General features: G+C 41.3%; 1 protein-coding gene across 1 annotated transcript; it reads right to left on the reverse strand.

Annotated features, from left to right (window-relative positions):
• On the reverse strand, positions 1,825–27,565 carry LOC100156976 (glutathione S-transferase Mu 1-like). Its single transcript, XM_021069827.1, has 4 exons — positions 27,515–27,565; positions 25,525–25,619; positions 25,398–25,454; positions 1,825–3,025 (listed from the first exon to the last, which is right to left on the reverse strand). Exons 1-4 carry the CDS (start codon positions 27,563–27,565, stop codon positions 2,320–2,322), a joined length of 909 nt encoding a protein of 302 aa, XP_020925486.1. The 3' UTR covers positions 1,825–2,319.

A 27,565-nucleotide genomic window follows, 5' to 3' on the forward strand; every position in this document is an offset into this window, starting at 1 on the left:
CATAACTATTGATGTTCTGGGTTGATTTATGAGTAAGTTTGATCCCCCAAACCTTAAAATATCAATAGATGACCCAGTCCTATATACACTAAGAAATGCATCTAACTGAAGTTTAAAAAAATCTTACATTTGGGTTAATTTTATTTGCCTCTTTTAAAGTGTTAGCCACATAATTCAGTATCTTTAATATTGTGATTGCAAGTTGTGATTGCAAACAAATCTTTGGAAAGAATATGATTTCTTCCTCTAGGGGGCAAAACTAGCCAATTCTACTCTATTTAACAGGTTAACACCTACTATACTTTACATGAAATTAAATGTATATTTTAATAAAGTTGATTGTATAATGGAAAGTGTGCTAGGCTTGCAGTCTGAAGATTAAAATTTGGTTTCACTTGCTAGTTATATCACCCTGGACAAAAATTTAACTTTTATAAACCTCAGTTTTGAGATCTCTAAAATGGGGTGGTGAGAATTAACTGATATAATATCTATGAAGGAAGGTACACTTTAGTCTGTTCAATGTTTTACAAAGATAAGGTGTTACTATTATTATATTTTTGAAACCTATTTTACAAGTTGCCATCAAGAAGAGAAAATGTGAAATATTTTGGACATTTCTACATAACTGATAGAGCAGAATTCAGAGTTTTTGCACTTCTCTGAAAAAGAGAAGCTAGTATTCTTTCATAGTTTCTTTTTAACTGTAGAACTTCCAGTAGAATGATGTAAGAACAGTGTGGTAGAACTGATATTAAAATACTAGATTTGGCTTGTTCACTTGCATTTCAAAGATAAATTCTCTTTTTAAACAGCACTAACGTTGTCAGTAGTACTAGCATTACCATTATAAAAGGACACTCGCTAGGTGTCTGTCTGCCTGAAGGCATGTGCTATGGTTATACAAAGTGAGTTAAGTGGATAACAATTCCAGTTTTTCAGGGCTTTATAATGTAATACAGACAGACTTTATTTGAATAGGGAAAAATAAAGATATACAAGTAAATGCCTTCATTTGAATCCCTGCTATATCCCTTATTAGCTGTGTGACTTTAAGCAGAAGACTATGTTTTTTTTTCTTCAGATTTCCAACTTTTATTCACCACTTACTGTGTACAATCTAGTACAATAGATGTTACAGTCATAAAGTTAAATAAGACAAAAGTTCTCTCCTCAATGAATTTATGGTGGAATTGGAGAGGAAAACAAGTAAAACAACGATTATAAACCAGTGAGGCCTGTTTTCCTGAGACCTGTTGTAATAGTACAGATGAAGGGTATCTAAAAGCAGGGAATACTTCCAGGAAAGGGCGACAGAAGGTCCACCAGGAAATCCTGCTGTGGATTAGTGGGTTAAAAACCTAACATGTTGTCCCTGAGGATGCTGGTTTGATCCCTGGCCTTGCTCAGTGGGTTAAGGATCTCAAGTTGCCACAAAATGTGGTGTAGGTTGGGATCCAGTGTTGCTGTGGCTGAGGTGTGGCTTTTGACCCCTAGCCTGGGAACTTCCATTTATGCTGCAGATGTCGCAGGGGCGGGGGGGCGGTGGTGTTCCACGGAATCCCGCACTACCAGTGGACTGCACAACCTTTTGACCCACAATTTAAGACCCCCTGAACCATGACATGGAGTACAAGCCAGAAGGCATTCCATGAAGGCAAGAACCAGGCACAGGAGGGCCTCCTTCTGTGGAGACCTCCCATGCTAAGGAACAGAGTTACATGAAGACAGAAATGAGCAAGAAACATTATAAACCTATCCATCCCCAATCCCTCACTCCCCCCCCCCCCCGATCCCCACCCATGGAGCCCCTGCAGTGGACCACAAAAGGAAAAATGAACACCCCCACGCATCCAACACAGTTAGTTGTAACTCTGGGAAGTTGGGAGGTAATAAAGCAAGACACAGCAGGTGTGATTAAGATGTTACTGGGGACCAGACAGGGCTGGACAGGAACCACGCTGGGAAGCAAGGCCAGCACACCAGGCCAGGACTGATTTTCAGGGCAATTCTGTGAGCTCAGAGCAGAGCTCATGGACCAGGGGTCTGGTTGGGCTCCTCATAGCAGAAGCTACCATGGAAGGGCAGGATCCTAGTGTTGGCTTTGGTACAGGAGGGATAATGTGGGGTGAGGGAGGAACTGAAGAAAAGTGGGGAGCTGAAGCTTTAAAGGATACTTGGAAAGGAGTGGGGTGGGGGGCAATAAGGCATCTAGAGTGGACAGAAGGATAAAGAAAAAGACAGATGGTTCTGGGTGCAGGGTGGTCCAGCTCTTCTCCAGGGCCCTGACTCCTCACTCCAGCTCCTGGTTACAGGCCACTACTTGTTACCCCACATGGCAATCTTTAGAAACAAAGGGCGTGGGAGGAAGCGACTAGACTTCATGTAAGCAGAGATCTTCTTAAGCCCCTCAAAGCGGGTGATGAAGTCTTTCAGGTTTGGGAATTCATCCAGGCACTTGGGCTCAAATATGCGATGTAGATCAAGGATGTCGTAAGCCAGGAAATCTACATAGGTGAGCGTGTGTCCTGCAAACCAAGGCCCCTTCCCCAAAAACGCTGAGAAGAGCCTCATCTTCTCAGGGATCTCGTCCACATAACCAGGCTTCAGTTTCTCAAAGTCAGAGCTGTAGCAGACCCTGGCCATGTGTAAGCGTACATCCATAACCTGGCTCTCCAGAATGTCCACTTGAATCTTCTCCTTCTCTGTCTCCCCACACATGTTGTGCTTGCGAGCAATGTAGCGAAGGATGGCATTGCTCTGGGTGAGCTTGTGAGGCCCATCAATTAAGTAGGGCAAATTGGGGAAGTCCAGGCCCAGCTTGGATCTTTCATTCAACCACTGGCTTCTGTCATAGTCAGGAGGATCTCCCATCATGTATTTCCTCTCCTCATAATTTGAACCTGTGTATTCCAGGAGCAGGCGGATGGCGTGAGCCAGCCCGCGGATGTCCCAGTAACCCAGGGTAATGGCCGTGGTGCTAGGTTCTGTGCTCTGAATGGAGAGAGAAAAAGAGTATCTCAAACTTCAGATTTCTCATCTTTAAAAAGAGGATAACAACTGTACCTGCCTGACAAAGATGTGAGAATGAAATGCTGTATTATGGGTAAAGTCCATAGTACAGTCTCAGTGCTTGATGCACTGACAATATTAGATTTTGTTAAAAGAGAAACTGAGGCAGAGTAAATATTTTAAGAATTTGAGCAAAAATTCATTCTAACTGGCAGCACCAAAAACAGAAGTGGTCAGGAGCTCTCCATCAACAAGAGCTCAGGGAGAAATTTTATAGAGAAAAGGCATGAGCAAAGTAAGGAATTATTGATTGACTATTAGTTTAAAGCCTAGTTGGCTGTGACTGTTTGCCCTTGGGTTTCAATTTCATGACCCTGAGGCATTTACAGGCCAGGAGTTTGATTTGCTCATGTGGACAACATTACATTAGAGGCACCTCAGTCTAATGGCCTCCTTGGTTTTGTTTTGTATTTTGGAGTTTTTTGTTGTTTTTTTCTTTTGGCCACACGAGCAGCATGTGGAAGTTCCTGGGCCAGAGCTGGATCTTTTGCCACAGCAGCAACTCAAGCTGCTGCAGTAACAACACCAAACCCCCTGCTCCACAAGAGGATGCCCCTCTTTGTTTAATTTAGCAGGTATTATCCGAGCTAAGTACTCCAATATCAAACCTTTGACCTCCCCCTTCTGGTCTCCATACCCTGCAAGTAATGAGCTGTCTCTGGTTGTAATGAATAGTATGTATAGTCTAGAAATTGTCAGTCATCCATGATGCTTTATAGTCTCCTTGGACCCAGAGTCTTAGAGCAGGAATTCCAGTGTCCCATGAGAACCTTATTTTGCAAATAAAGGAACTGAGGCCCAGAGGTTAAGTGTTCTGCCCAAGCTATAGGGCCTGTTAGTGACAAAGGTGGAAAAATCTGGACTCCACGCTCAAAGTATGTCACTCTCCCTTCTTCACATGGTCTCTCTAGAATCCCCAGTCTCCTTAATCTCCTCTTTTACTTGCCCTGCCAATAGGACTGTGTTTATCTGGCCTGCTGCCAATTCAGGTATCTGGCTTCAGCTAGTCTTCATGGTTAATCTTGTTATTTGTTTTCTCTTTTTTCTACAATTTATTTAGTAGAGGGAAAGAAAAAAAAACTGCCTTTATTTATTTTTCCAAGTAAAGCTTCCCTGTGACAATAGATGAAACCAATCAAAGCTTCCTTGGTTGGAGTAGGAATGGGGTTATGGGTCCATAGGCCCATGGGCTCACTCAGCCCTTCTCTCCCATCCCCTCTAAAGTGGTCCCTGAGGGAGTTCCACCAAACTTTTAGGGCATCTCTTAGCAAATTTAAAAGCTACTACCTAACACCTACACTTAACAATGGTTATTCCTGGGAACTCTCAAATGTCAAGAGAGGCTTAGGATACTTCCATACCAAAAAAAAAAAAAAAAAAAGAAAGAAAAACCAGAAATGCTAAACAAGATTGCACAAATTTTGATATTTTTAAAGGTTTACACTTAACAGGTTAACACTTTTAACTCAGATACAAAACGGAGGGCACACATGTGGCCTCATTTTGACATTACATCAGGAGTTAACTCTGAGGACACTTCATTGCCACCCCCAACTTTCCACTGAATCTGATTTTTCTTAACCTGGCCTATTTATCTTCCAGCTCCACTTCTGCTCTTTCATTCAACCATCATTTAATGAAGGTCCACTAAGTGTTAAATTCCATGCTGGGTCCCAGGATCACAGAGATGAAAAAGAGAATCTTTGCCCCTCAGGCAAATGGCAGATTCAAGAGGAAGATAGCCTAAAAGATAGTCCCCAGGGAAGCATGCCTTCTGGTGTTCATGCCTTTGAGTAGTCTCTAGCCCTGAGATAGTGTAAATAGCAGAGGGAGTGACACAGTGTGGGAGTAGCATTTAAGAGGGCTTACAGCTTTAGATTCCTTCCTTTGGGTATACTCTCCTTTGGAAAATCTGAACTGACATGTAAGAAGCTGAGCTACCTTGGTAGAAAGACCAAGGTGTGTGGAGAGAACTCAGAGAGAGTAAGAAGCCCAGTTTTCCGAGCATCCCAGCTTGAGCCCAGTGTTCCAGCTATCTCATCCAAGGCACTAGACATAGGAGTAAACCATCTTGGAAGTTCCAGCTTAATTGAGCTCTGCGGTTGACTGTGGCCCCAGCTGACATCACATGGGGGTGGAAGAACTGCACAGCTGATACTAGTCAATCCGTAGAGTGTATATAGCAATTGTTTAAACAGCTATGTTTTGGAATGGATGATTGCATAGCAATAGATGACTCAAACAAATGGGTAAAAAAAAAATGTGATGCATGTGGGAAGTGCTGTCATTGAGGTGTGTACAAACTGAAATTGTGTCATTGAGGAAGCACTGACTGTGCAATATTTGCCTAGGAACCAGGTACACAAGGATTCACAGAAGAACTGACATTAGGAACTGGTCTTGAGGAATGAAGAGAATTTTGTCAGGCAAAGAAAATAAGTAGCATGTCTAAACATAAAGAAGCTTCAAAGAATATATTTTCATGGAGAATAAGAGGTAGTTCACTTTGGGTTGGTTGTATATTAGAGCCAATTTATAAAGGCCTTTTCTTAGGCTAATATTATTCTATAGACAATGGAAGGCTAGTGATGGCTGTTAGGCTCTACTGTGAAATAAGCATGTGTCATATCTGTTATCCCAGGCCTCCTCCTTGGTCATTTAACTCTAGTGATCGCTTCTTCATTCCCCTTTCTCTTTCAAGGCCCTGTTCAGGCTCTCCTCCTGCCTGTCGAATAGATGCTTCCCTTGGGCTATACTATCTCCACAATGGTATTTTCCAAGTTTCTGTCTTTGGTTTTCATCTCATCTTTTCCAGTATTCTCTTTTTGGCTGCAACTGAGATTTCTTGGCAGAAGATTCCAAATCTGTCTCTAGACTGGCCTTACTTTCTAAATGTCATATTACCTCAGACAAGTCTAAAACCCAATTCAATCCTCTTGCCTTCTCCACTTTCCCCCCAAGAAAATTTAGTCTTTCTCCTCATTTCCCCATTTCTGTAATTTCTTTCTGTTACCCAGGCTTACAACTTCAGAATTACATCAATTCCTAACTTTCTCACATACTTAATCTATCAGTCAAGTTCAATTGTTCCTCCTTTACACTGTCTTTCATATTTTTCTGTTTCATTGCTCTCTTCTTTATAATTTCCTTAAAATCTAGTATTGATCTTGTCACTCTCCTGCTGAAATTTTTTTTTTTCAAAGCCATTGGCTTTGTAGCTGAAAAAATGATCGCTCTTATTTTTCTTTCTTTCTTTTTTTTTTTTTTTTTGTCTTTTTTGCTATTTCTTGGGCTGCTCCCGTGGCATATGGAGGTTCCCAGGCTAGGGGTCAAATCTGAGCTGTAGCCGCCAGCCTACACCAGAGCCACAGCAACGCGGGATCCGAGCCACGTCTGCGACCTACACCACAGCTCACGGCAACACCGGATCGTTAACCCACTGAGCAGGGCAGGGACCGAACCTGCAATCTCATGGTTCCTAGTTGGATTCGTTAACCACTGCACCACGATGGGAACTCCCCTCTTATTTTTCAATACTCTTTTCTTAAACTCACTGCTTCATAATATGGCTACTGAAAGGCCTTAATGTTATGTCAAATATGGAACCCCATCCCTGTGTTGCATGTTCTATGTGCAACACCCCTTTTTTATCTTAAAAATTAAGAAGTGAGGAATTTTTATTTTTTTAATTAAATAAATTTTTTTTTGTCTTTTGTCTTTTTAGAGCCACACCCGCAGCATATGGAGGTCCCCAGGCTAGGGGTCAAATTGGAGCTGTAGCAGCTGGCCTACTTATTCCATAGCCACAGCAACGCCAGATCTGAGCCACGTCTGCAACCTACACCACAGCTCATAGCAATGCCAGATCCTGAACCCACTGAGTGAGGTCAGGGATCAAACCCGTAACCTCATGGTTCCTAGTTGGATTCATTTCTGCTGTGCCATGACAGGAACTCCAGAAGTAAGGAATTCTTATTGTGGCTCAGAGGGTTAAGGACCCACTGTTGTCTCTGTGAGAGTGTGAGTGTGATCTTTGGCCTTGCTCAGTGGGTTAAGGATCTGGCGTTGCCACAGGCTGCAGTGTAGGTCTCAGATGTGGCTCAGGTCTGGTGTTGCTGTGACTGTGACATAGGCTGCAGCTGCAGCTCCTATTTGATCCCTAGCCTTGGAACTTCCATATGCTACAGGTACAACCATTTAAAAAAAAATGGGAAGTAAGTTTAGCTAAATATGGATGAGATTCTTGGTAAAAAAAAAAAAGAGAGAGAGAGAAAAGAGATGACATGTTTGTTTTTTTCTTAGAGGATTAGAGAAAGCTGTCTGAGGAACAGAAGATTCTGAAGAGCAAATCTTTTTCATGGATTGGCTAGGAAGAATCACTTGGATCACCTACTGAAAGCACAGATGCTCAGTCTGTACTGCCTATAGCAGTGGGTCTCCAACTTGGGTACACATTAGAATCAGCTGGGGAGCTTAAAAAAGTACTGATGATTGGCTCCCATCACCAGCATTCTGATGTAATTGCTCTGGAGTATAGCATTGGCATTAGAATGTTTTAAGAGCTCTCCAGGTGATTATAATATGCAGCCAAGATTGAGGTTCTGCCCTAGAGGTTCCGTTTGACTATGTCTATGATGGGGACAATGAATCAAGTGCCCCCATGTGATTTTGGGAATCACTGCCAAATATAGAAGCATCTGTTTCTCTGGGCATTTCTGGAAAAGGATTCAGTAAATGCATACGGCAGCCACAGGATGGAGCATTAGGTCACCAACAGGTTGTTCTTGTAGACAGGGTAATAGACTGGCTTCTGAGTTATGCTGTGGAAATGCTGAGCTCATCCTCACATCCTCCCCTCACCATGAGATTATTCCTCATTCTTTTTCAGTACTCTTCTCAGAAGCCAAATCAACTTAGTTTCCTCACTTCTTATGCTCTAGCCAAACTAGCCTATCTGGTGTTCTTTATGATTTTTCACTTTCACAGCCTCTTCCTTAGTCTGTTCCTTAGCTACTTACATCAAAACCCTATCCATTCTTAATACTCAGCATAAATCACACCACTTTAGTGAAAACTTCTCTTACATCTCCTCTAGAATTGATCTTGTGAAACTCTGAATGCCTATCCAGTCTATAGCATTATCACTGTGGTGTCACTTTAACTTGCATATAATTATGATTGCCTGATGAACAGTGCCTATGTTCGAACATAATAAACATGGACACATGATTAACATGTGTACTTGTCTTTTTTTTTTTTAAATCGAGGGCAATGGATTTCATACCTATATATTACATTAACAGTTATGTTAAGAACCTGTGAAGCAGTTAAGTCTTAGCTATTGTATTAGCTTGCAAGGGCCATAACAAAATACCATAGACTGGGTGACTTAACAACAGGAATTTATTTTCTCATAGTTCTGGAGGCTGGAAGTCTGAGATCAAGATGTCCTCAGGTTTGCTTTCTTCCAAGGCTTCTCCCTTTGGCTAGTAGGTGGCTGTCTTCTTTCTGTCTTTAGATGATCTTCCTTCTGGAGGTGTCAGTGTCTACATTTTCTCATCTCATAAGGATACCAGTCATATTAGATTATGGCTCACTCTAATAACCTTATTTAAATTAATTATTTCTTTAAAGGTCCTATCTCCAAATAGTCACATTCCAAGGTACTGAGGAGTTAGGACTTTAACCTATTAAATTTGGTGGGACATAATTCAACCCCAAACAGCTTTTTTTGGCTGTGCCTTGTGGCATGCGGAAGGTCTCTGGGCCAGGGATCCAGCCTGAGCCATGGCAGCAACTCAAGCCACTGCAGTGACAACACTGAATCCTTAACCCACTGCATCACGAGGGAATTCCCACAACAACTTTCTTGCTGCATTTTTTGGCGCACATTGTATATTGGAACTATATGTAAATTTTAGCATGCTGAAAACCAACAAGCAAAGAGAAACCTACTCAGAGCTACATCTGTGTTTTATGATCATACTAATAATTTTGTATTGAATGACATTTCTATGTGTTAGACTCTGAAGGTAAGAAAAGATAAACAATTATGAATTTAATTTTAATTTTATGACATTACTATAAAGTCTTGACCATGATTTTCCACATAAGAGTTTACTTTTCAAGCAGTAGAAATACCTGAAGTTAAAGTGAAAGAACAGGAGTTCCCGTCGTGGCGCAGTGGTTAACAAATCCGACTAGGAACCATGAGGTTGCGGGTTCGGTCCCTGCCCTTGCTCAGTGGGTTAATGATCCGGCGTTGCCGTGAGCTGTGGTGTAGGTCGCAGACGCGGCTCGGATCCCGAGTTGCTGTGGCTCTGGCGTAGGCTGGTGGCTACAGCTCCGATTCGACCCCTAGCCTGGGAACCTCCATATGCCACGGGAGCGGCCCAAGAAATAGCAACAACAACAACAAAAAGACAAAAAAAAAAAAGTGAAAGAACAATAAAAAGGCTTTAGGATATAATCGAAAGAGGCTGGGATTTGTAGGGTGAGCTTGAGTAAATCATTACTCTTCTGAGCCTTTGTCTTGTCACCTGTACAACAATCATAGCTGCTTTATCTCTACTTTATTTCTGAACGTTAAAATCCTTTGCTCATTGTGACATACCATTCAAATATTACTCAATATGTTTTGATGGGCCAGGAAGAATTTTAGAGAGAGGCCCCTAAAACAGTATCATTCCCCACAAAATAAGTAGTTAACAGAGGCTCGGAGAAACTGTGAGTACATTGCTCCAAATAAAATCTAGCTGTCTCTTGTTGCTCAACTTTACTAAAATCTCCCCAGTAGAATCCACCTATCATGTGTGACAACACGAACGAATCCAGACATTATGCTAAGTGAAATAAGCCAGTTAGAGAAGGGCAAACACTGTGATTCCACTTAGATGAGGCATCTCAAATAGTCAGACTCAAGAAACAGAGAGTAAAATCGTGGTTACCAGGAGCTGAGAGGAGGGGAAAATGCAGATATAAAGTTTCAGTCTTATAAGATGCCTAAGTTCTGGAGACCTGCAGTACAACACTGTGATTATAGTTAGCAATACTTTATTGTACACTTAAATTAGTTAAGAAGGTAGATCTCATGTTATCTGTTGTTATTACCAAAAAAAAATTAGTAAGAAGGTAGATCTCATGTTATCTGTTGTTATTACCAAAAAAAAAAAAAAAAAAAAATCAAATCCCAAATCTCAGAGAGTGAGATAACAAGGCCTTTCCCCGAGTCCCTGACATTGAAAGGGCCCCTACATTTTTAGATAATGCTTTTTAAAGATTGTGCAAATTTTTAAGCTACTCTCTACTTGGCCTCCCCTGAATCTCTGGTCAAGGTGGCAATTAGCCTTGAGCCCTGGCCAGTCCCCTTGACATCAGCTGGACTGATGGAGTAGGAGGCCAGAGATCAAGACTAGGAGCCTGTTAGTGCCTTCAGGGTCTCTCCCCTTTATCTCCTTTCTTCCTCTCACTACTGATTTAAGGGCACTATGGTACTTTTTGCACTCATGTCAGAATTGCTACTTATAGCTTTTAAAGGTATATAAAAGGGTCAACAGCTTTGAAATCAATGCCTGCCTGATCACAGCTCCTCATTTTTTAAAGACAATCAATGTAGTGAGAAGTTTGAACATTCACTGGGTCTATAACATAGTAAATAGATTTACTCCTTTCCTCTGGTCCTACCCACCAGTCAACAACAATTCACCATCATCTTTACCTTTCTGTCTTGTTCATACCCATAGCTGAGTACTTACTGTAATACCTGTCACTTCACAAGTAACATTCTCAATGGAAAAGAGAGTAAGCAGGATTGATAGAGCCCATATGGCTCAAGTAAATCATGTTAAAAAAAAGCAGGATAGGAGTTCCTGTCGTGGCGCAGTGGTTAACGAATCCGACTAGGAACCATGAGGTTGCGGGTTCGGTCCCTGCCCTTGCTCAGTGGTTAACGATCCGGCGTTGCCGTGAGCTGTGGTGTAGGTTGCAGACGTGGCTCGGATCCCGCGATGCTGTGGCTCTGGCGTAGGCCGGTGGCTACAGCTCCGATTCAACCCCTAGCCTGGGAACCTCCATATGCCGCAGGAGCGGCCCAAGAAGTAGCAACAACAACAAAAGACAAAAGACAAAAAAAAAAAAAAAAAAAAAAAAAAAGCAGGATACACTGAAAGTGTGCTTAGGGCTCATCCTAAGTTTACTGCTCTACTTTGTACAGTCACCAAACTTGTCAATGATCCCCAGAGCCCTAGAAAAATGGATAAAGTAGTTAAGCAGCACTGGAAAGGTGGGAGGTAATGCTATATAGCCTATTTTTATGTAATTAATCATCTTTTAAGGGTTGAAAGGCAAAGAGCCAGAAATTCAACCTAGGAGACTAGACCAGAACATAGCCCCTCTGTGTCACAGGCTCACTAGCTGGGAGGTGAGGCAAAGTGACACAAAGCTTGAGAGAATGACTTCTTTAATCAATGTCAGGGCTCATTAAGTTGCAACTAACCTAGAAAATAGCCCAGATCTTCTTCAGGATTAAGGACCATTGTTGCTGCCCTTGCTTTTTCAGGAGAGTATGGAAATGAAGAGTCCTTCTGACAGAGATGAGGTTGTTGGAGTGGTGATGGCAGCCAGGGAAGCAATCTGCATGACCTCTGCTGAGCCGGGAAAACAGCTGGCCAGCTGATATTTTCATCAGCTATGTCTTTGCCCAGCTGCACAGATGGGCACTTAAATTATATAATAAATCACCAGCATTCCAATGTACCCACCAAGCCTCTTCAGTCACATTGCTTAAAACCTTCAGCATCACCAGATCCTTGAGTATTTTAATCACAAATGGACCAGTTTGCTTTTAAATACATTATATTGCCTATTGTTATGAGGGAAAGGAATCTATTGGACAAGGAGAGGTAACACTTGTATTAAACTCCACGTTATACTTTTGATTTTTGTACTTTGCTGAAGATCCTGTTTCTTAGGGAATATGTGGCCTCATCTATGAATGGCAGTTGTTGCCATCTAGCCCCAGTGTATCTTCTAGGGTAAAACTGAAACTGACCTTGGTGAAATAAAAAAAAGGAATAGTATTTTTATTTCTTACAGATTGGAAAGAGTTTAACTTCATCAGTATTCAAGTGGTCTTGTATCATTCATGATGACTCAATAGCAGTGTGTCTACAAATTATTCAAGCCCTTTTTCTGACTCATGCATGCCATGTATTATGGTAAAGTAAATTTTTCCCTCTTTCCTGGAAAAAAAGTCCTGTTTTTCTTATGAAAAAGGTTAGACATTTGGGAACTTTTAAGAAAGGTTTTTCTAATAATACAAATGGTTATTAACATTTTAAAAGTGAATTAAAAGCTTGTCACTAAGATACAACGAAGATCCTAGAAACCAAAGACCTCTATTTGGTGGAACACAAGAGCACTGATATTATAATGATTTCCAATGATTCTTCTAGAAATGCTGGCTCAGAGTCACATACCCAAGTGAAAAGAGGCTGGTCCATGGTCTATGTAGGGTTGGAACCAGTTTGACATGACTATACCTAAACAACCTATTGTCATTGAGAGTGAATCTAACCCGTTTGAAGCCTTCTCCACCTACCTTGCCAGCATCCCTTGCCTTTCTTCTGGCCAGTTTCCCAAGAAATCTGGAGATAAAGGTATTCAGTGCGGAAGATGGTTTGATTGGCAAGGCCATTCCTACTCCCAGAGTTGGGTACAAAGGATCTGGAATGACTGCTTAATTCAGGATTGTCATTGCTTTTGGCTGATGTCTACTGCCACTGTGAGGTCTTTGCCCAAAGTCAGTAGATGCCTGCCTACACTTTGTGATGCCCTTGCTGGTCTGAATTCCTGCCAGCCTCACAATGGGCCTTTGAACTTGGGCTTTGAACCTATTGCTCTCTTAGTGTGTACTCAGATATTCTGCCATTGTTCACCATAACAAAACCTTTTGTGTGTCATTATGTCATCATGGGTAGCCTCCACATGCCATGGAGACCATGCCACAAGTGTAGACTGGGATACAACCCCAGACTTGCCCTTCCATCAAGGTTATATCAGGGGCATCTTTAATAGTTCCAGCTCTTAAGCTTGGGCCGAACCACACTGTCCATCCTTCTATGCCTATTTAACTTTGAGTCTCGTGGGTAAGAGTTCAGTGATTTGCCCTTGGCCTTCAAAGGCCTGGGCTCCTTTTGCAATACAATCTATCACCTTTTAAGGACAAGTTCTCTTTATGAAGTAATGAGATGGATTACTTAAAAAAAAAAAAGACAATATTTTTATGCCCTCCTTTAAAAACCATGGATACTTATTTATGTGACTAAGAATTTCCTTTTGAATAACTTCCTGAGGTTTTTTTTGCAGGTAATTTGTAGTCTATACATCTAAACATAAGAGTGAGTGATGGAACTTTACAACTTTGTCTTCACCAAGGGCCACCCTATATATGCTCAATCATAATAGATATCCTGGATATACAGATATCATCCCAGTAAATGGCACAGCTTTCACCAGATGGCTTAAGCTAAAGACATGCTTGATTTTCTTATTTCAACAGCCAAATCCAAGTCCTACTGACCTAATATATATACCACCAAAAATATATCTAAAGACAGCATCAAATATTTTAATATATCATCAAACTATACCACCCAAATATATCACAAATTTCTCCATCTCATTAGTCATCTCCTAGTACAAACTACATCCTCTTGGATGACATGAATGACTTCCTTATGTTCGCCTATTGCCATTCTTGCCATACTCCAGTAGATTTCCTTGCCACAGCAGGAGTTGAAAACATAAATCAGGGAGTTCCCATTGTAGCTCAGGAGAAACGAATCTGACTAGCAACCATGAGGATGCAGGTTTGATCCCTGGCCTCACTCAGTGGGTTAAGGATCCGGCGTTTCCGTGAACTGTGGTGTAGGTCACAGATGTGGCTCGGATTCCGCGTTGCTGTGGCTATGGCATAGGTAGGCGGCTACAGCTCCAGTTTGACCCGAGCCTGGGAACCTCCATATACTGCGAATGCGGCCCTGAAAAGCAAACAAAAAACAAAAAAACAAAAAAAAACCCCAAAACACATAAATCAGATCATGTCACTCTCCAACTTAAAATCCATCAAAGGCTTCCCCTGGTTTATATGTCTCAAAAACAAAAAGCCTTTCCCCAATCCTGGATCTTTGCACTTGTTCCCTAGTCCCAACATGCTTCCCTCTGGTTCTTCACACAGACAGCTCATTCTCACCCTTTTGATAACAGATCTTACGTTGCTGTCCTGGAGAGGACTTCCCTGATCTCATCTCTTAAGTTGTCACCTGCAGTTACTCTCTTTTATATTCTTTATTTCCTTCATGGAATTGTCATTTTAGTGTGGTTACAAGGAGGAGTAAGGGTAAATGTTGTTCAGTCTGCAATATTTACCTGGCTATTGTGGTCATACTTTGGGGGAGAACAAAAGTTATCACTGTGTTCCAGGGTTTTAAAAATCTGCTTTTTATAAGATTAAATCACAAACCCTTCTTAGATTACGAACTATTCATCTAGAACATGGTTTTTAATGCATCATATTGATGTGTCATAACTTAGGTGGCCAGAGTCTACTGTTAGAAGTTTAAGTTGTTGTTAGTCTTTTACAAAAGAGTTGAGGAAGACCCACGTGCTTATTAAAGCCCTCAAAAAAAAAAAAAAAAATGGAGGTGGGCTTTGGAAATTAAGATTATTGTCTGAATGGAGAATTTATGAGTCAATGAAAGGGTAAATAAAAATGTTTTCACAGAATCATAGAGAACTAGCATTTGGTTTGTCCTTTCAGCTTAGAAGAACTAAAGTTAGGACAAATAAAGGAAGTACAATGCTAAACATTACTGAGCTCATTACACTGAGGTTTCTCACTTAAGCAATGTGGTGGATAGTGATTGAAGAGCAGATTTGGTGGTGAAAGCAATTGATTGTGTTTTGATGTTTAATTTGAGATATTTGTGGAATATCCAAGGGGAGCGGTATAGTAAGCTGTTGAATTTAATGGTGTGTGGTTTAGGAAGAAGTTCTGGTTTAGAGTTAAAGATTGGGGAGACATCAGTTTACACTGTATGGTAATTGAGACCAATGGAACCAGAAGCAAAAATCCAGGGAGAGTATTTAAAATGATAAAATAGGAGAGCCCAGGACAAAATGATGAAGAATATAAACATTTGCAGAATGGACAGAGAAAGATGGACATTTAAAGAAGGTGGAAAACAAGAGGCCAGTGAGTTCTGACCAGGAGCAAAGCTGGGAGAGAATGTGTTGTGAGATTCTCCAGCATTGATTAATCTGACCCTGCTTGACTGGTTATATGGCTGCCAACTTTTCCTCCTTTTTACTCTTTGTTTATATCTCCCCAAACAGGACTCAGAGAGAAAAGCTTTTCCAGAGAGAGCACGTTCTTCTTCAATAGAAGATATACATGTTGTTGTTCTCTAGGTGGAATATCTGGGAAGTTCTTTGAGCTCACGGAATGAGTAGGTGGAGGTCTCTAGGGTGTGATCTGGAGTTTTCAGGGAAAGCTGCTCCTCTCTCCTACAATGGTTCTCTGGCTGATCCTAGCAATGCCTGACATCCTGTGCGCTCAGTCAACCCTCATGAGTAAATGGACCCATGAATATTGAATGACTAAGTATCCTATTAAAATGCAAATACTCTGAGAGGGATGACAAATCAATTGTCAACCCCTATTTAACAAGTTGGTGGGCTGGAGATTTGTTATCAAAACTCTTTCATCTGTGGTCAGTCTCTGCATTCCACTCACAGGGCCAGTTATGTGGTCGGTTTATAGGCCTAGAGTGAAGGCTTACATGGGAAGGGTATATCTGATCACAGTAGTTCACTTTTACAACTATCTACACAAACCATCTGTTTTCGTGTCCTAGGCTGCCATAACAAATTATGTTATACAAACCAGGTGGCTTAGAACAACTGAAATTTATTGTGTCACAGTTCTGGAGGCTGGAAGTCTGAAATAAAGGTGTCAGCAGAGCTGTGCTGCCACCTGGGAAGGATCTTTCCTTGCCTCTCCTTATCTTCTTAGCTGCTGGTGGTTGTCAGGAATCCATGGCATTCCTTGTCTTGTAGATGTAGCTCTCTGGTCTCTACCCTCATTTTCACATGGCCCTCTTGTCTTCCCTCTATGTCTATGGGTCTCTTTGCCTCTGTTTTTTTTCTCTCTCTCTCTTTTTAAATTATTTAATTTTTGTTTGTTTGTTTGTTTGTTTGTTTTTGCTTTTTTAGGGCTGCACCAACAGCCTGTGGAGGTTCCCAGGCTAGGGGTCGAATTGGAGCTGTAGCTGCCGGCCTACACCACAGCCACAGCAATGCCGGATCCTTAACCCACTGAGCAAGGACAGGGATTGAACCTGTGTCCTCATGGATCCTAGTCAGATTCGTTTCTACTGTGCCATGACAGGAACTCCCTGTTTTCTCTCCTTACAAGGAAACCAGTCATTGGATTAGTGCACACCTTAATCTAGTAGGACCTCATTTTAACTAATTATATCTGCAAATACCTACTTTTCAAATAAGGTTGCATTCTGAGGTCTGGGTGGATGTGAATTTCTGGGGGATACTATTCAATCAGCACACTATCTATTAAAGCTAACTTGTAGGGCAAATCTGGTTGTAGAGATAAGTAATCATGATATGAAATGGGGCACTGACACTAGGTGTGTGTGTGATGTGTGTGTGTGTTTCCATTGTGTAGTATAAAGGCACTTGGCACTTATTGAATGTGAGAGGCAGGAGTTCCCATCATGGTACAGCGGAAATGAATCCAACTAGGAACCATGAGGTTGGGGGTTCGATCCCTGGCCTTGCTCAGTGGGTTAAGGATCCGGCGTTACTGTGAGCTGTGGTGTAGGTCGCTGAGGTGGCTTGGATCTGGCGTTGCTGTGGCTGTGGCATAGGCTGGCAGCTGTAGCTCCGATTAGATCCCTAGCCTGGGAACCTCCATATGCCATGGGTGTGGCCCTAAAAAGACAAAAGACAAAAAAAAAAAAGGAATGTGAGAAGTAACCTGGGATTACCATGCAGTAGGAAAAGAAAGGGTGAAAAGGATGTTAAGTTATCTAAAAAGTATTGTAAGTATATATTATGGGCCAGGTTTTGGGTAAGGCCATGGAAGGAGAGTGGTAAATGGAAGGACATTATTCGAGAAGACAAGATGTGCAATACAGACGTATAGAATAAACATATTTTAAATTTAAAAGCAAAGAAGCATTTTGAGATTTACTGAGTGCTTTGTGAGAGAGAAGAACCAAGAGGAACCTTTTCAGATAGTATGGTCAGGAAGAAACATGTATGCTGTAACTAGAAAGTTGAGGAGGATACAGTAATGGGATGAGCCAAGAGCAGGTGTTTCACTTCCTTCATCAGTTTTTTAGGGCTGGCAGCCTAGCCTCTGAGCAGAGACCTCAAAACTCGGCAGTCAAGATGAAGGCCTTCAGAACCTATCCCACAGCTTAATGTTTAGTTGTACTTCCAGATAGAGGCCTTGATACTTTTCTTCTCTCTTTGCCCTATACCCCTCCTCACTCTACACACACACACACACACACACACACACACACACACCCCAAACACCACTTTATTCTAACTTATATAAACTTTTTTAACACTTCATGAGGTAGTCTCCTAGAACTGCCAAACCACTTTCTTTTTTTTTAATTTACTGAATTTTATTACATTTATAGTTGTATAACAATCATCACAACCCAATTTTATAGCATTTCCGTCCCAAACCCCCAGCCCATCCCCCATCACCCAACCTGTCTCCTTTGAAAACTGTAAGTTTTTCAAAGTCTGTGAGTCAGTATCTGTTTTGCAAAAAAGTTCATTGTGTGTGTCTGTGTTTTTTTTTAGAGTCCACACATAAATGATAGCATATGATGTTGGTGTCTCACTATCTGACTGACTTCACTTAGCATGATAATTTCGAGGTCCACCTGTATTTGCTGCAAATGCCATTATTTCTTTCCTTTTTTTTTCCTTTTTCTTTTTAGGGCTGCACCCACTGCATATGGAGATTCCCATCTAGGGGTGGATTCAGAGCTACAGGAGCTGGCCTACTCCACAGCCACAGCAACACAGGATCTAAGCCACGTCTGCAACCTACACCACAGCTCACAGCAATGCTGGATCCTTAACCAACTGCGCAGGCAAGGGATCGAACCTGCAACCTCATGGTTCCTTGTCAGATTCATTTCAACTCCTCCACAGTGGGAGCTTCCATTATTTCTTTACTTTAAATGGCTGAGTAATATTCCATTGTGTATATGTACCAAACCTTCTTTATCCACTCTATTGAAGGACATTTAGGTTGCATCCATGTCTTGGCTATCATATCGTGCTGCAGTGAACATTAGAGTATATGCATCTTTTCAAGTCTTGGTTTTCCCTGGAAAGACGCCCAGGAGTGGGATTGCTGATCAAATGGTAATTCTATATTTAGTTTTCTGAGAAGTCTCCATACTGTCTTCCACAGTGGTTACACCAATTTACATTCCTACCAACAGTATAAGAGGGTTCCCTTTTCTCCACACTCTCTCCAGCATTTATTGTTTGTAGACTTTTTGATGGTGGCTATTCTGGCTGGTATAAGGTGATACCACTTTATTTCCGAATCGTTTGGGAGTTACAGACATCTTGACACTTTAGCCCTACAAATTTCAGCCCGCAACACCTAAGAAAAAGGATATTTTCCTACATAATCACAATATAATTCCTATAATTGGATAATTTAACATTAATTTAATACTATTATCTAATATATACTCCATAACTTAAATTCTTCAAATTGTCTCAGTAATGTCTTTTATAACTGTTTTCTTTTTCTGATCCAAAATCTAATGAAGAATCAAGGATCACACTTAGTTGACATGTCTTTTTAGTCTCCTTTAATCTAGTATAGGTCCCCAAACTATTTTGCCTTTTATACTTGGCCTTTTTTAAAAAATGGCCACACCCAGAGCATATAGATGTTCCCAGGCCAAGGACTGAATGTGAGCCACATCGGTGACCTCAGCTGTGGCAATGTCAGATCGTTTAACCCACTGCACCGACTGAGGATAGAACCTGCACTTCTGCAGTGACCCAAGCCACTGCAGTCAGGTTCTTAACCCATCATGCCACAGTGGGAACTCCCACCTTGATATTTTTAAAGAATCCAAGCCAATGCCTTGTAGAATGTCCAATAGAGGCCCAAACATATACTAGATTTGCAGCAGTTTTTAGTATTTGCATTAAATGCTCATTTGGAAATGTAAAACTAACCGTAATGGCTAGCAACCTATGCTGTTGCAGTTCAAAGTATTCAAAATCAGTTCTGTGGGGTGTGGAAAGATATTTTGATAAAGGGGACTTGCAAACTGCGTTATATAAAAAAAAGGAAAAACAGGTTTCTTTGCTGTAGGACTTTTCTAGAAACTCTACATACTGGTAGACATTATGAATCTTTGAAAGAGTTTGAGCTTCTCAAACTTTCAAAGAAGACTTTGTTTGAGGACTATATTAGTTATCCATTGCAGAATAACAAATTACCTCAAACTTACAGACCTAAAGCAACAAGCATTTATTATCATAAACAGTTTCTGAGAATCAGGAATCAGGAAGTGGTTTTGCTATATGGTTCTGGATCAGAGTCTCTCCTCAGGTTGTAGTAAATATGTTGACTGGGGCTGCAGTTATTTGAACGCTTGACTAGGCCTGGGAGGGCTGCTTTCAAGGTGGCTCATTCACGTGGCTATTGGCAGGATGCCTCAGTTCCTCACCATGTGGACCTCTTCATAAGGTTGCATGAATACCCATGCCAAGCAGGCAGCTTCCCCCAGAGTGAACAGTGTACAAGAACAAGGAGAAAGCTGTAATGTCTTTTATGACCTACTCTCAGAAGTTACACACCGTCAAATCTACTAGTGAGTCACTAAATTTAATCCACATGCAAGAGAAGGTGCATTAAATTTACCCATTTTTTGGCTTCAATTTTTTTTTTTTTTTTTTTTTGGCTACTCAGGTGGCATGTGGAAGTATGGAACCTGACCACAGCATTGCCCTGAGCATCTAGAGTGACAATGCTGGATCCTTAACGCACTGTGCCACAAGGGAACTTCCTTAGCTTCAATTTTTGCAGGAGGCAATGTCAAAGAATTTGTGGGAATATTTTAAAATCACTCTAAGGACTATTTTGGGGATTTAGAATTCTTCATGACACACTTTAGAAAATATTATTTAGAATGTTGAAAGAACTCAGGGTTAGAAGTTAACACAAGAGGTGTGTCTTAGTTTTACCTACCTGGCTAGTTGTGACTTATTAACAAGTAACTTGGTTATTGAGATTTCAGGCTTATCTCTGAACTTGTTGAGATTGAATTTCTGTTGTTGTTGTTGTTCATGCCCACAGCTTGTGGAAGTTTCCAGGCCCGGTATCAAACCTGTGCCCCAGCAGTGACCCAAGCCACTGCAGTGACAAAACCAGATCATTAACCCACTGTGCCACTGGAGTATCCGCTTGAATTTTTACATAAGTAAAATCAAGATGCTCATACTATCAATCTTTGCAATATCTTGGGTTTATTATGAAGATAAAATAAACTAATGTACATAAAAATGCTTAAGTAATTAAAACATACTACTCAGAATCACTCTTAACTAAAATCACTGGCCAGCATATGGCCTATCAAATCACTGAATGCTAGATTCTATTTTTTCTTTTTTCCTTTTTTTTGGTCTTTTTAGGGCCACACCTGCAGCATAAGGAGGTTCCCAGGCTAGGGGTCCAATCGGAGCTGTAGCCGCCCGTCTACACCACAGCCACAGCAACACGAAATCCGAGACATGGCTGCGACCTTACACCATAGCTCACTGAAACGCCAGATCTTCAACCGAGTGTGGCCAGGGATCGAACCTACATCCTCATGGACACTAGTCAGATTCGTTTCTGCTGAGCCACGACAGGAACTTTTAGATTCTGATTTTTCATATTAAAAACTCCTCTTCCAGAAGTTCCTTTGTTGTGCAGCAGGTCAAGGATCTGGCATTGCCACAGCTATGGCACAGACTGCAACTGCAGTACATGTTTGATCCGGGCCCATGCCTCAGGTTTGGCAAAAAACAAAAGCAAAAGCCAAAAAAAACCTTTTATTTCATCTTCTAGGAGAATGTCATATGCATAGATGTACTTAAAAATACTTTTAGTAAGTCTTATAGCAACTCTATAGGAATTTTAACCAGACATTTGTCTTCTTAGGCAATTGCTTCTTTGCTAGACATATAGAACTTTTCCTAGGCAAGGTCACTGTGAAATGAGTTGTTGTTGTTGTTGTTGTTTTTAAAGACCTTTCTGTCTTCCCACCCTAAATCATAAGAAGGCTGCTTTTCTCCTACGTCTCATCAGCTGGCTCCAAAACAGTTCCTGAAGAGCAGTTCGGAAAGTGTTTAAAGCAACAGCAGCCTCAACAAAATAAGTTCTGAGTCTCCTATGGTGACCACATGGCAGGATAAAGCAGGGTTGGATGCCCGAGTCTTGATGGGACGTGCTTGTCCATGTCCAAGATTAGTCTCCTTACTTTAAAGTCATATCCCATTACCAAATGAACCACACAGACCAGACATAAAGAAAAATATTGCTGCCAGCCAACTGCAGTTTTTAAATCCAAAGAGCTTAGAATACTTATAGGCATAATCTTGTTAATCTTCATAATACTGTAAGGTAAGTCAAAGTATCATCGCTCTTAAAGGCAAGTGTGGCTAAACTTGGGTTTATTTTAAATCTCTGTATTTTTCTAATACCCTGCTCTATGCAACTATTATTTGAATATCGAACATGGTTTAGTCCTAGTACATAAAAAAAAAAAAAAGAACAGAACATAGATATTAGGGTTGAATTAGGACCAGAGCTCTTAACTTAGAAAGAGCTATTGGTCAATACATTAATTAAGACATCAAGTTTACACCCTGTTGTCAACAGTAATTGTTTATTGCCTAACTAAACCCTCCTTAATTTATTATAGTCATTAGTGTCTGTTAGCAAGGAAGAATGTGCTTGGATTTTACAAGGGTATGTGGTTAGCAGTTTTCTGTCTCTGAACTGGGACCTGACTCACTTGATCTTCTCACCTCACACTTAACACAGAACCCAGCTTGACTTAAGAAATGATTAGCCTTCGTTGTAGAATTATAAACAGTCATAGGTCCTTCTGTTCTGTGCCTCAGCTCTCAAAGTTATCAAATGAGAGAATAGGATTACATGATCTCTAAATTATCTCATACATCCAAAATTCTCAGTTAATGATTATCTTCTTTTTTTTTTTTTGCCCTAGGTGTGGCATGTGAAAGTTCCCCAGGCCAGGGATCGAACCTGTGCCATAGCAGCCTCGTGAGCTGTTGCAATGACCACAATGGATATTTAACCTGCTGGGCCACAAGAGAACCCCCAATGATTATGTGCTTTGATACAGAGATTAAAGCAACAATGATAGAAAGAAATACCCCAAATTAGAGCATTTGAGACAATTTGAGTTATTTGCATATTTTCATATTTTCCTAAAATTCAGTTTGAAGGACAATAACTTGATCCAGGAAAGTGAAAGTCCTCTGGCCACCTCAGTATGGGCTTTCAGAGAAGGAGAGGGAAAAGGAGAAGGAGAGGGAAGAGGGGAGAACTTTTGCTTTGTGGTTCAGCAATGCGTATTTGGGGCAGCAGGCAGTCTCCAGGAATCTAGACCTCACTGAGGAAGTAGGCTGTTAAGGGAAAATTGCTAAATCTATAGAGGTAAATCCAAGGTTTGTAGGGTCTACAGCTTCTTCAACTTTAAAGACACTCTTTTTTTTTTTTTTTTTTGCCTTTTCTAGGGCCGCACCAGTGGCATATGGAGGTTCCCAGGCTAGGGGTCTAATCGGAGCTACAGCTGCCGGCCTACGCCAGAGCCATAGCAAAGCAGGATCCAAGTCGCATCTGCAACCTACACCACAGCTCACGGCAACACCCTATCCTTAACCCATTGAGCAAGGCCAGGGATCGAACCCTCAACCTCATGGTTCCTAGTCGGAATTGTTCCCGCTGCACCAAGACGGGAACTCCTTTTTTTCTTTTCTTTCTTTTTTTTTTTTATTACTCAGTGAATTTATTACATTTGTGGTTGTACAATGATCATCACAATCCAATTTTATAGGATTTCCAACCGACAACCCCAGTGCATCCCCCCACCCCCAAACTGTCTCCTTTGGAGAGCCTAACCACTGGAACTCTAAATGCACTCCTAAAAAAAAAAAAAAAAAAAAAGAGGAGTTCCCGTCGTGGCGCAGTGGTTAACGAATCCGACTAGGAACCACGAGGTTGCGGGTTCGGTCCCTGCCCCTGCTCAGTGGGTTAACGATCCGACGTTGCCGTGAGCTGTGGTGTAGGTTGCAGACGCGGCTCGGATCCCGCGTAGCTGTGGCTCTGGCGTAGGCCGGTGGCTACAGCTCCGACTGAACCCCTAGCCTGGGAACCTCCATATGCCGCGGGAGCGGCCCAAGGAAATAGCAAAAAGACAAAAAATAAATAAATAAATAAAAAGAAAAAGAAAAAAAAAGAATTCAGAATTAAGTATGAAAATGCATATTTATTCAGAATCGAATTCATTTCGAAGTGAATATTTATTTGAATGTTCATAGCCTCTCCAGTACCATCCAAAACAGAGAAGGTGCCTTGGAGGAAATTTGGATAGAGACTGAAGTCTTAACTAATCATGTTTGAAATATCTTACTCTTCAAATTTTATAAAAACCTATGGCCATTGCTAACCCCTGCTCAGGTTCTGGAAGGGGTCTGTGAAAGTGAGGAACCCAGAAGCTTTGGTTTTATTTTATTGGTTTCACATTCCCTCCGCTATTGTAAACATGAGACATATCTGTCTAGTCTAATAGATACTTCAATTGGAAGTTTATTTAAATGAAAAAGAAAAAAATGGCATATGTATAACTGAATCACTTTGCTGTACACCTGAAACTAATATAACATGTAAATCAACTATACTCTAATATAAAATAAACATTTTAAAAAAGAAAAAAATGAAGCCACTACAAAAAAGAGAAAGACCTGTGTAAACAATCACAACGATTCCAGGCTATATATATATATATATATATACACACATATATACACACACACACACACATATATATATATATATATATTTTTTTTTTTTTTTTGTCTTTTGCTTTTTTCTGGGCCGCTCCCATGGCATATGGAGTTTCCCAGGCTAAGGGTCTAATCAGGGCTGTAGCTGCCTGCCTATGCCAGAGCCACAGCAACACGGGGTCCAAGCCATGTCTGCAACCCACACCACAGCTCACAGCAACACCAGATCCTTAACCCACAGAGCAAGGTCAGGGATCGAACCCCCAACTTCATGGTTCCTAGTCGGATTCGTTAACCACTGAGCTACGATGGGAACTCCATCCAGGCGATATTGTTAAGTGGAAAAATTAGGAATGGGATAATATAGCATGACCCCATTTATATATTAAAAAAACCCCAATACTGAAGCAATGTATGTGTGTGTATATATGCGTATGTGCTATATATTTGCTACATATCCGATCCTTGAGAGTGGTTACTTTTGAAGAGTATATAGGGGTGTGGGGCATTAATCCAATTTTGCATAACAGATATTTATGTATTACATGTAGGCCTTCTCATAGTAATAACTGCACATCCCTCCATAATCTCTATTTCAACCATCCCATTCTCACACTATCTTTGGCTACTGTTCCAATTCACTTCCTCTAGAGCCTCTGTCTACTTTTGACCTACCAGGATCTATAATTAAGTCTCCTATCATTCAATGTCCTCAGTCCCTTCTTTGCCTCAATTCCATCCTAACTCAGCTTAAATTCCATGGTCCATTATTATAATCACTCTCTTGCATACACCTTAACTGCCCTGCTACCTCTCTTTGTCATACTTACTTGGTAAACTCCATCCCTGATTGAATCCAACTCTCCTACTCTGCCCCGGCAGCTTGACTGTTGAATGTGGCTGGAGAAAAATCACACAACTCATGCTGCCTGGTCTCGTTTTAAATTCCTCACCTAACGTCAGAGGAGCTTTTAGCACGGACCTGGAATCCTCCTACATTTTCCATGGTCTATTCACACTCCCACACTCTTTGGTGGCTGTTTCATACTTTTTCCTCTCTTTTCGAACCTCCGTAACTCCTCCACCATCCTCACTCTTAGCTTATGACTATGTTACTAATTCTTTGAGAAAAAAAAAATAATAATCAGGGGGAAAAATGCCAAAATACCTACCTTGCACCAACTCTCAGCACTGTATCCAGCCCCTGTTGTCTGCCTTCTTTCCTGTTCCTGTGGATGAAACACCAGCGCTTTCATTTTAGGCCAACTCTATTGTGCACTAACCCCATCCCATTCTCACCTGCTTAACGTCCAGGGCCAAAGACCTATGGGTACAGTAGGCACAGTGCCCAGGGCCCACTTTACTTTTAGGGGCTCATGAACATGTTTAATTCCCTTTAAAATCAGAAGAAAAATAGGAACTTTCAGGTAAAAAATGTTTTAATGTATGATGCTCATGTATTCATTCTTATACAATGCAGCTTTTGCTTTCCCAGGTCTCTTTACAAGGGCACTAATCCTACTCATGAGGCCTCTACCTTCATGACCTAATCACCTCCCAAAGGTCTCACCTCCTAATACCATCACCCTGGGGATCAGGCTTTCACATATGAATCTGGGAGGGACACAAATGTTCAGTCCATAGCGTTACCTAAACCCTGTTGTGAGTCACCTTCCCTTCCAACCACTCACTCCCCATCAACTTTCTGCCTCTTTTTTAAAAGCAAAACTTAAGAGACTTGTCTGCATTTACTGTCATAGGTCACTTTCCTCCCATCTCCTTTGACTTCTGGTTTTCACACCCGCTTGGAAACTGCTTTCTTGACAAGGTCCCAATGGTCTCCATGAGACTAAATCCAGCAGCCAGTTCTCAGTCCTCTTCTCACTTCACTTAGCAGCAGCATCTTAAATAGTTGATCATACCTTCCACCTAAACTACTTTCTTCACTTGGCTTCTTTGTAGGGAGTCCACATAGTTTTTCATTCTGAATAATGACATTTTTGAAGGTGGAAGTTGGGCCTTGCTACTGATTACACTGACACAGATGCCAACTGGGATCATCTCAGACAAACTGGACCATAGAGTCACTGATCTTCTAGGAAACCACACCTTCCTGGATCTTCCTCCTCAGTTTCCTTTGCTATCCTTTTCTTCTCTCCAACCTCTAAATATTGGACTTACTAAGGCATCCTTAGACCTCTTCTTGTTCATTTCCTTTTCTTCCATCTCTGTACTTCTTTAGGGCTATTTTCCAACTGCTACACACTGGTATGCTCTACTGCTTGATAAAATGTTGAAATATTTCCATTAAAATTGGTAGAGAGTTGCTCTCAAACTCTCTAATGCCCTCCTCAACTGACCACTCCAGCCTCACTCTGGGACCCTCACATCTACCATGATCTGGTTTCTAATGTATTAATAACACCTGGCCCTTTAGAACTGTACTCAAGCACCTTCTAATTGGTTAGTATGATTACCATACGGGTTATTAAATATTTTGAGTATCATCCTTACATTCATTTATAGGACTTTAAATGAACTTCTAAATTTATACCTCCAGGAATTCCCATCATGGCACAGCAGGAACAAATCTGACTAGGAACCATGAGGTTGCAGGTTTGATCCCTGGCCTCGTGTTGTGTAGGTCACAGACGTGGCTCGAAACTGATGTGGCTATGGCTGTGGTGTAGGCCAGCAGCTGTAGCTCTGATTGGACCCCTAGCCTGGGAATCTCCATATGCCACCGGTGTTGGCCCTGGAGAGCAAAATAAATTAATTAATTAATTTATACCTCCAGCTCAGAACCCCAAGACTTGTATATCCAGTTGCCTAGCCAATATGTCAACTTGTATTCCTAAGGGGTATTTTGAATTTAAAATGCCCTGAATTTTCCCTCCAAACCTGCTCATACGATCTCCCTCAATTTAGGAAATGACAACTTTATTCTTTCATTTGCTCTGGCCCCAAGTCCTGGTTTGTTTGTTTAACTCCTCTCTTTCATACCCCACATCCAAGCTATTGGGATAGGCTGTTATTGCTACCTTCAGATATATATCCATTTTTCACTACTTCCACAGCTGTTACTTTCCACCATTGTCTCTCACCTTGACCACTGAAGTAGCTCCTGTTTCCATCTTTGCCCTTTCTAGTTCTTTTCAACTCAGCAGACAAAGTGGTTATGAAACAAGACAGCCCATGTCAGAATCCTCCTATCTCACTTATATAAAACCCAAACCCTTACAATGGCCTCAAGGTCCTATGTGTCTGCTCCACACCACCCACTTCTTACCTCTGACTCCATCTCCTTCTCTTCTCCCCATCCTCCATCCACTCCAGCCAT

This window comes from Sus scrofa, chromosome 13, assembly GCF_000003025.6.
Source record: "Sus scrofa isolate TJ Tabasco breed Duroc chromosome 13, Sscrofa11.1, whole genome shotgun sequence".
Classification (NCBI taxonomy): Eukaryota; Metazoa; Chordata; class Mammalia; order Artiodactyla; family Suidae; genus Sus; species Sus scrofa.

Coding starts and splice junctions, on each gene's coding strand:
- LOC100156976 (XM_021069827.1), bottom strand. CDS start 27,565: ATGGCTGGAGTGGATGGAGGATGGGGAGAAGAGAAGGAGATGGAGTCA. Junction 25,620..27,514: donor AGAAGGAGATGGAGTCAGAG/GTAAGAAGTGGG, acceptor CTGATTTTAAAG/GGAATTAAACATGTTCATGA. Junction 3,026..25,397: donor GTGCTGAGAGTTGGTGCAAG/GTAGGTATTTTG, acceptor AGAAATCTGAAG/TTTGAGATACTCTTTTTCTC.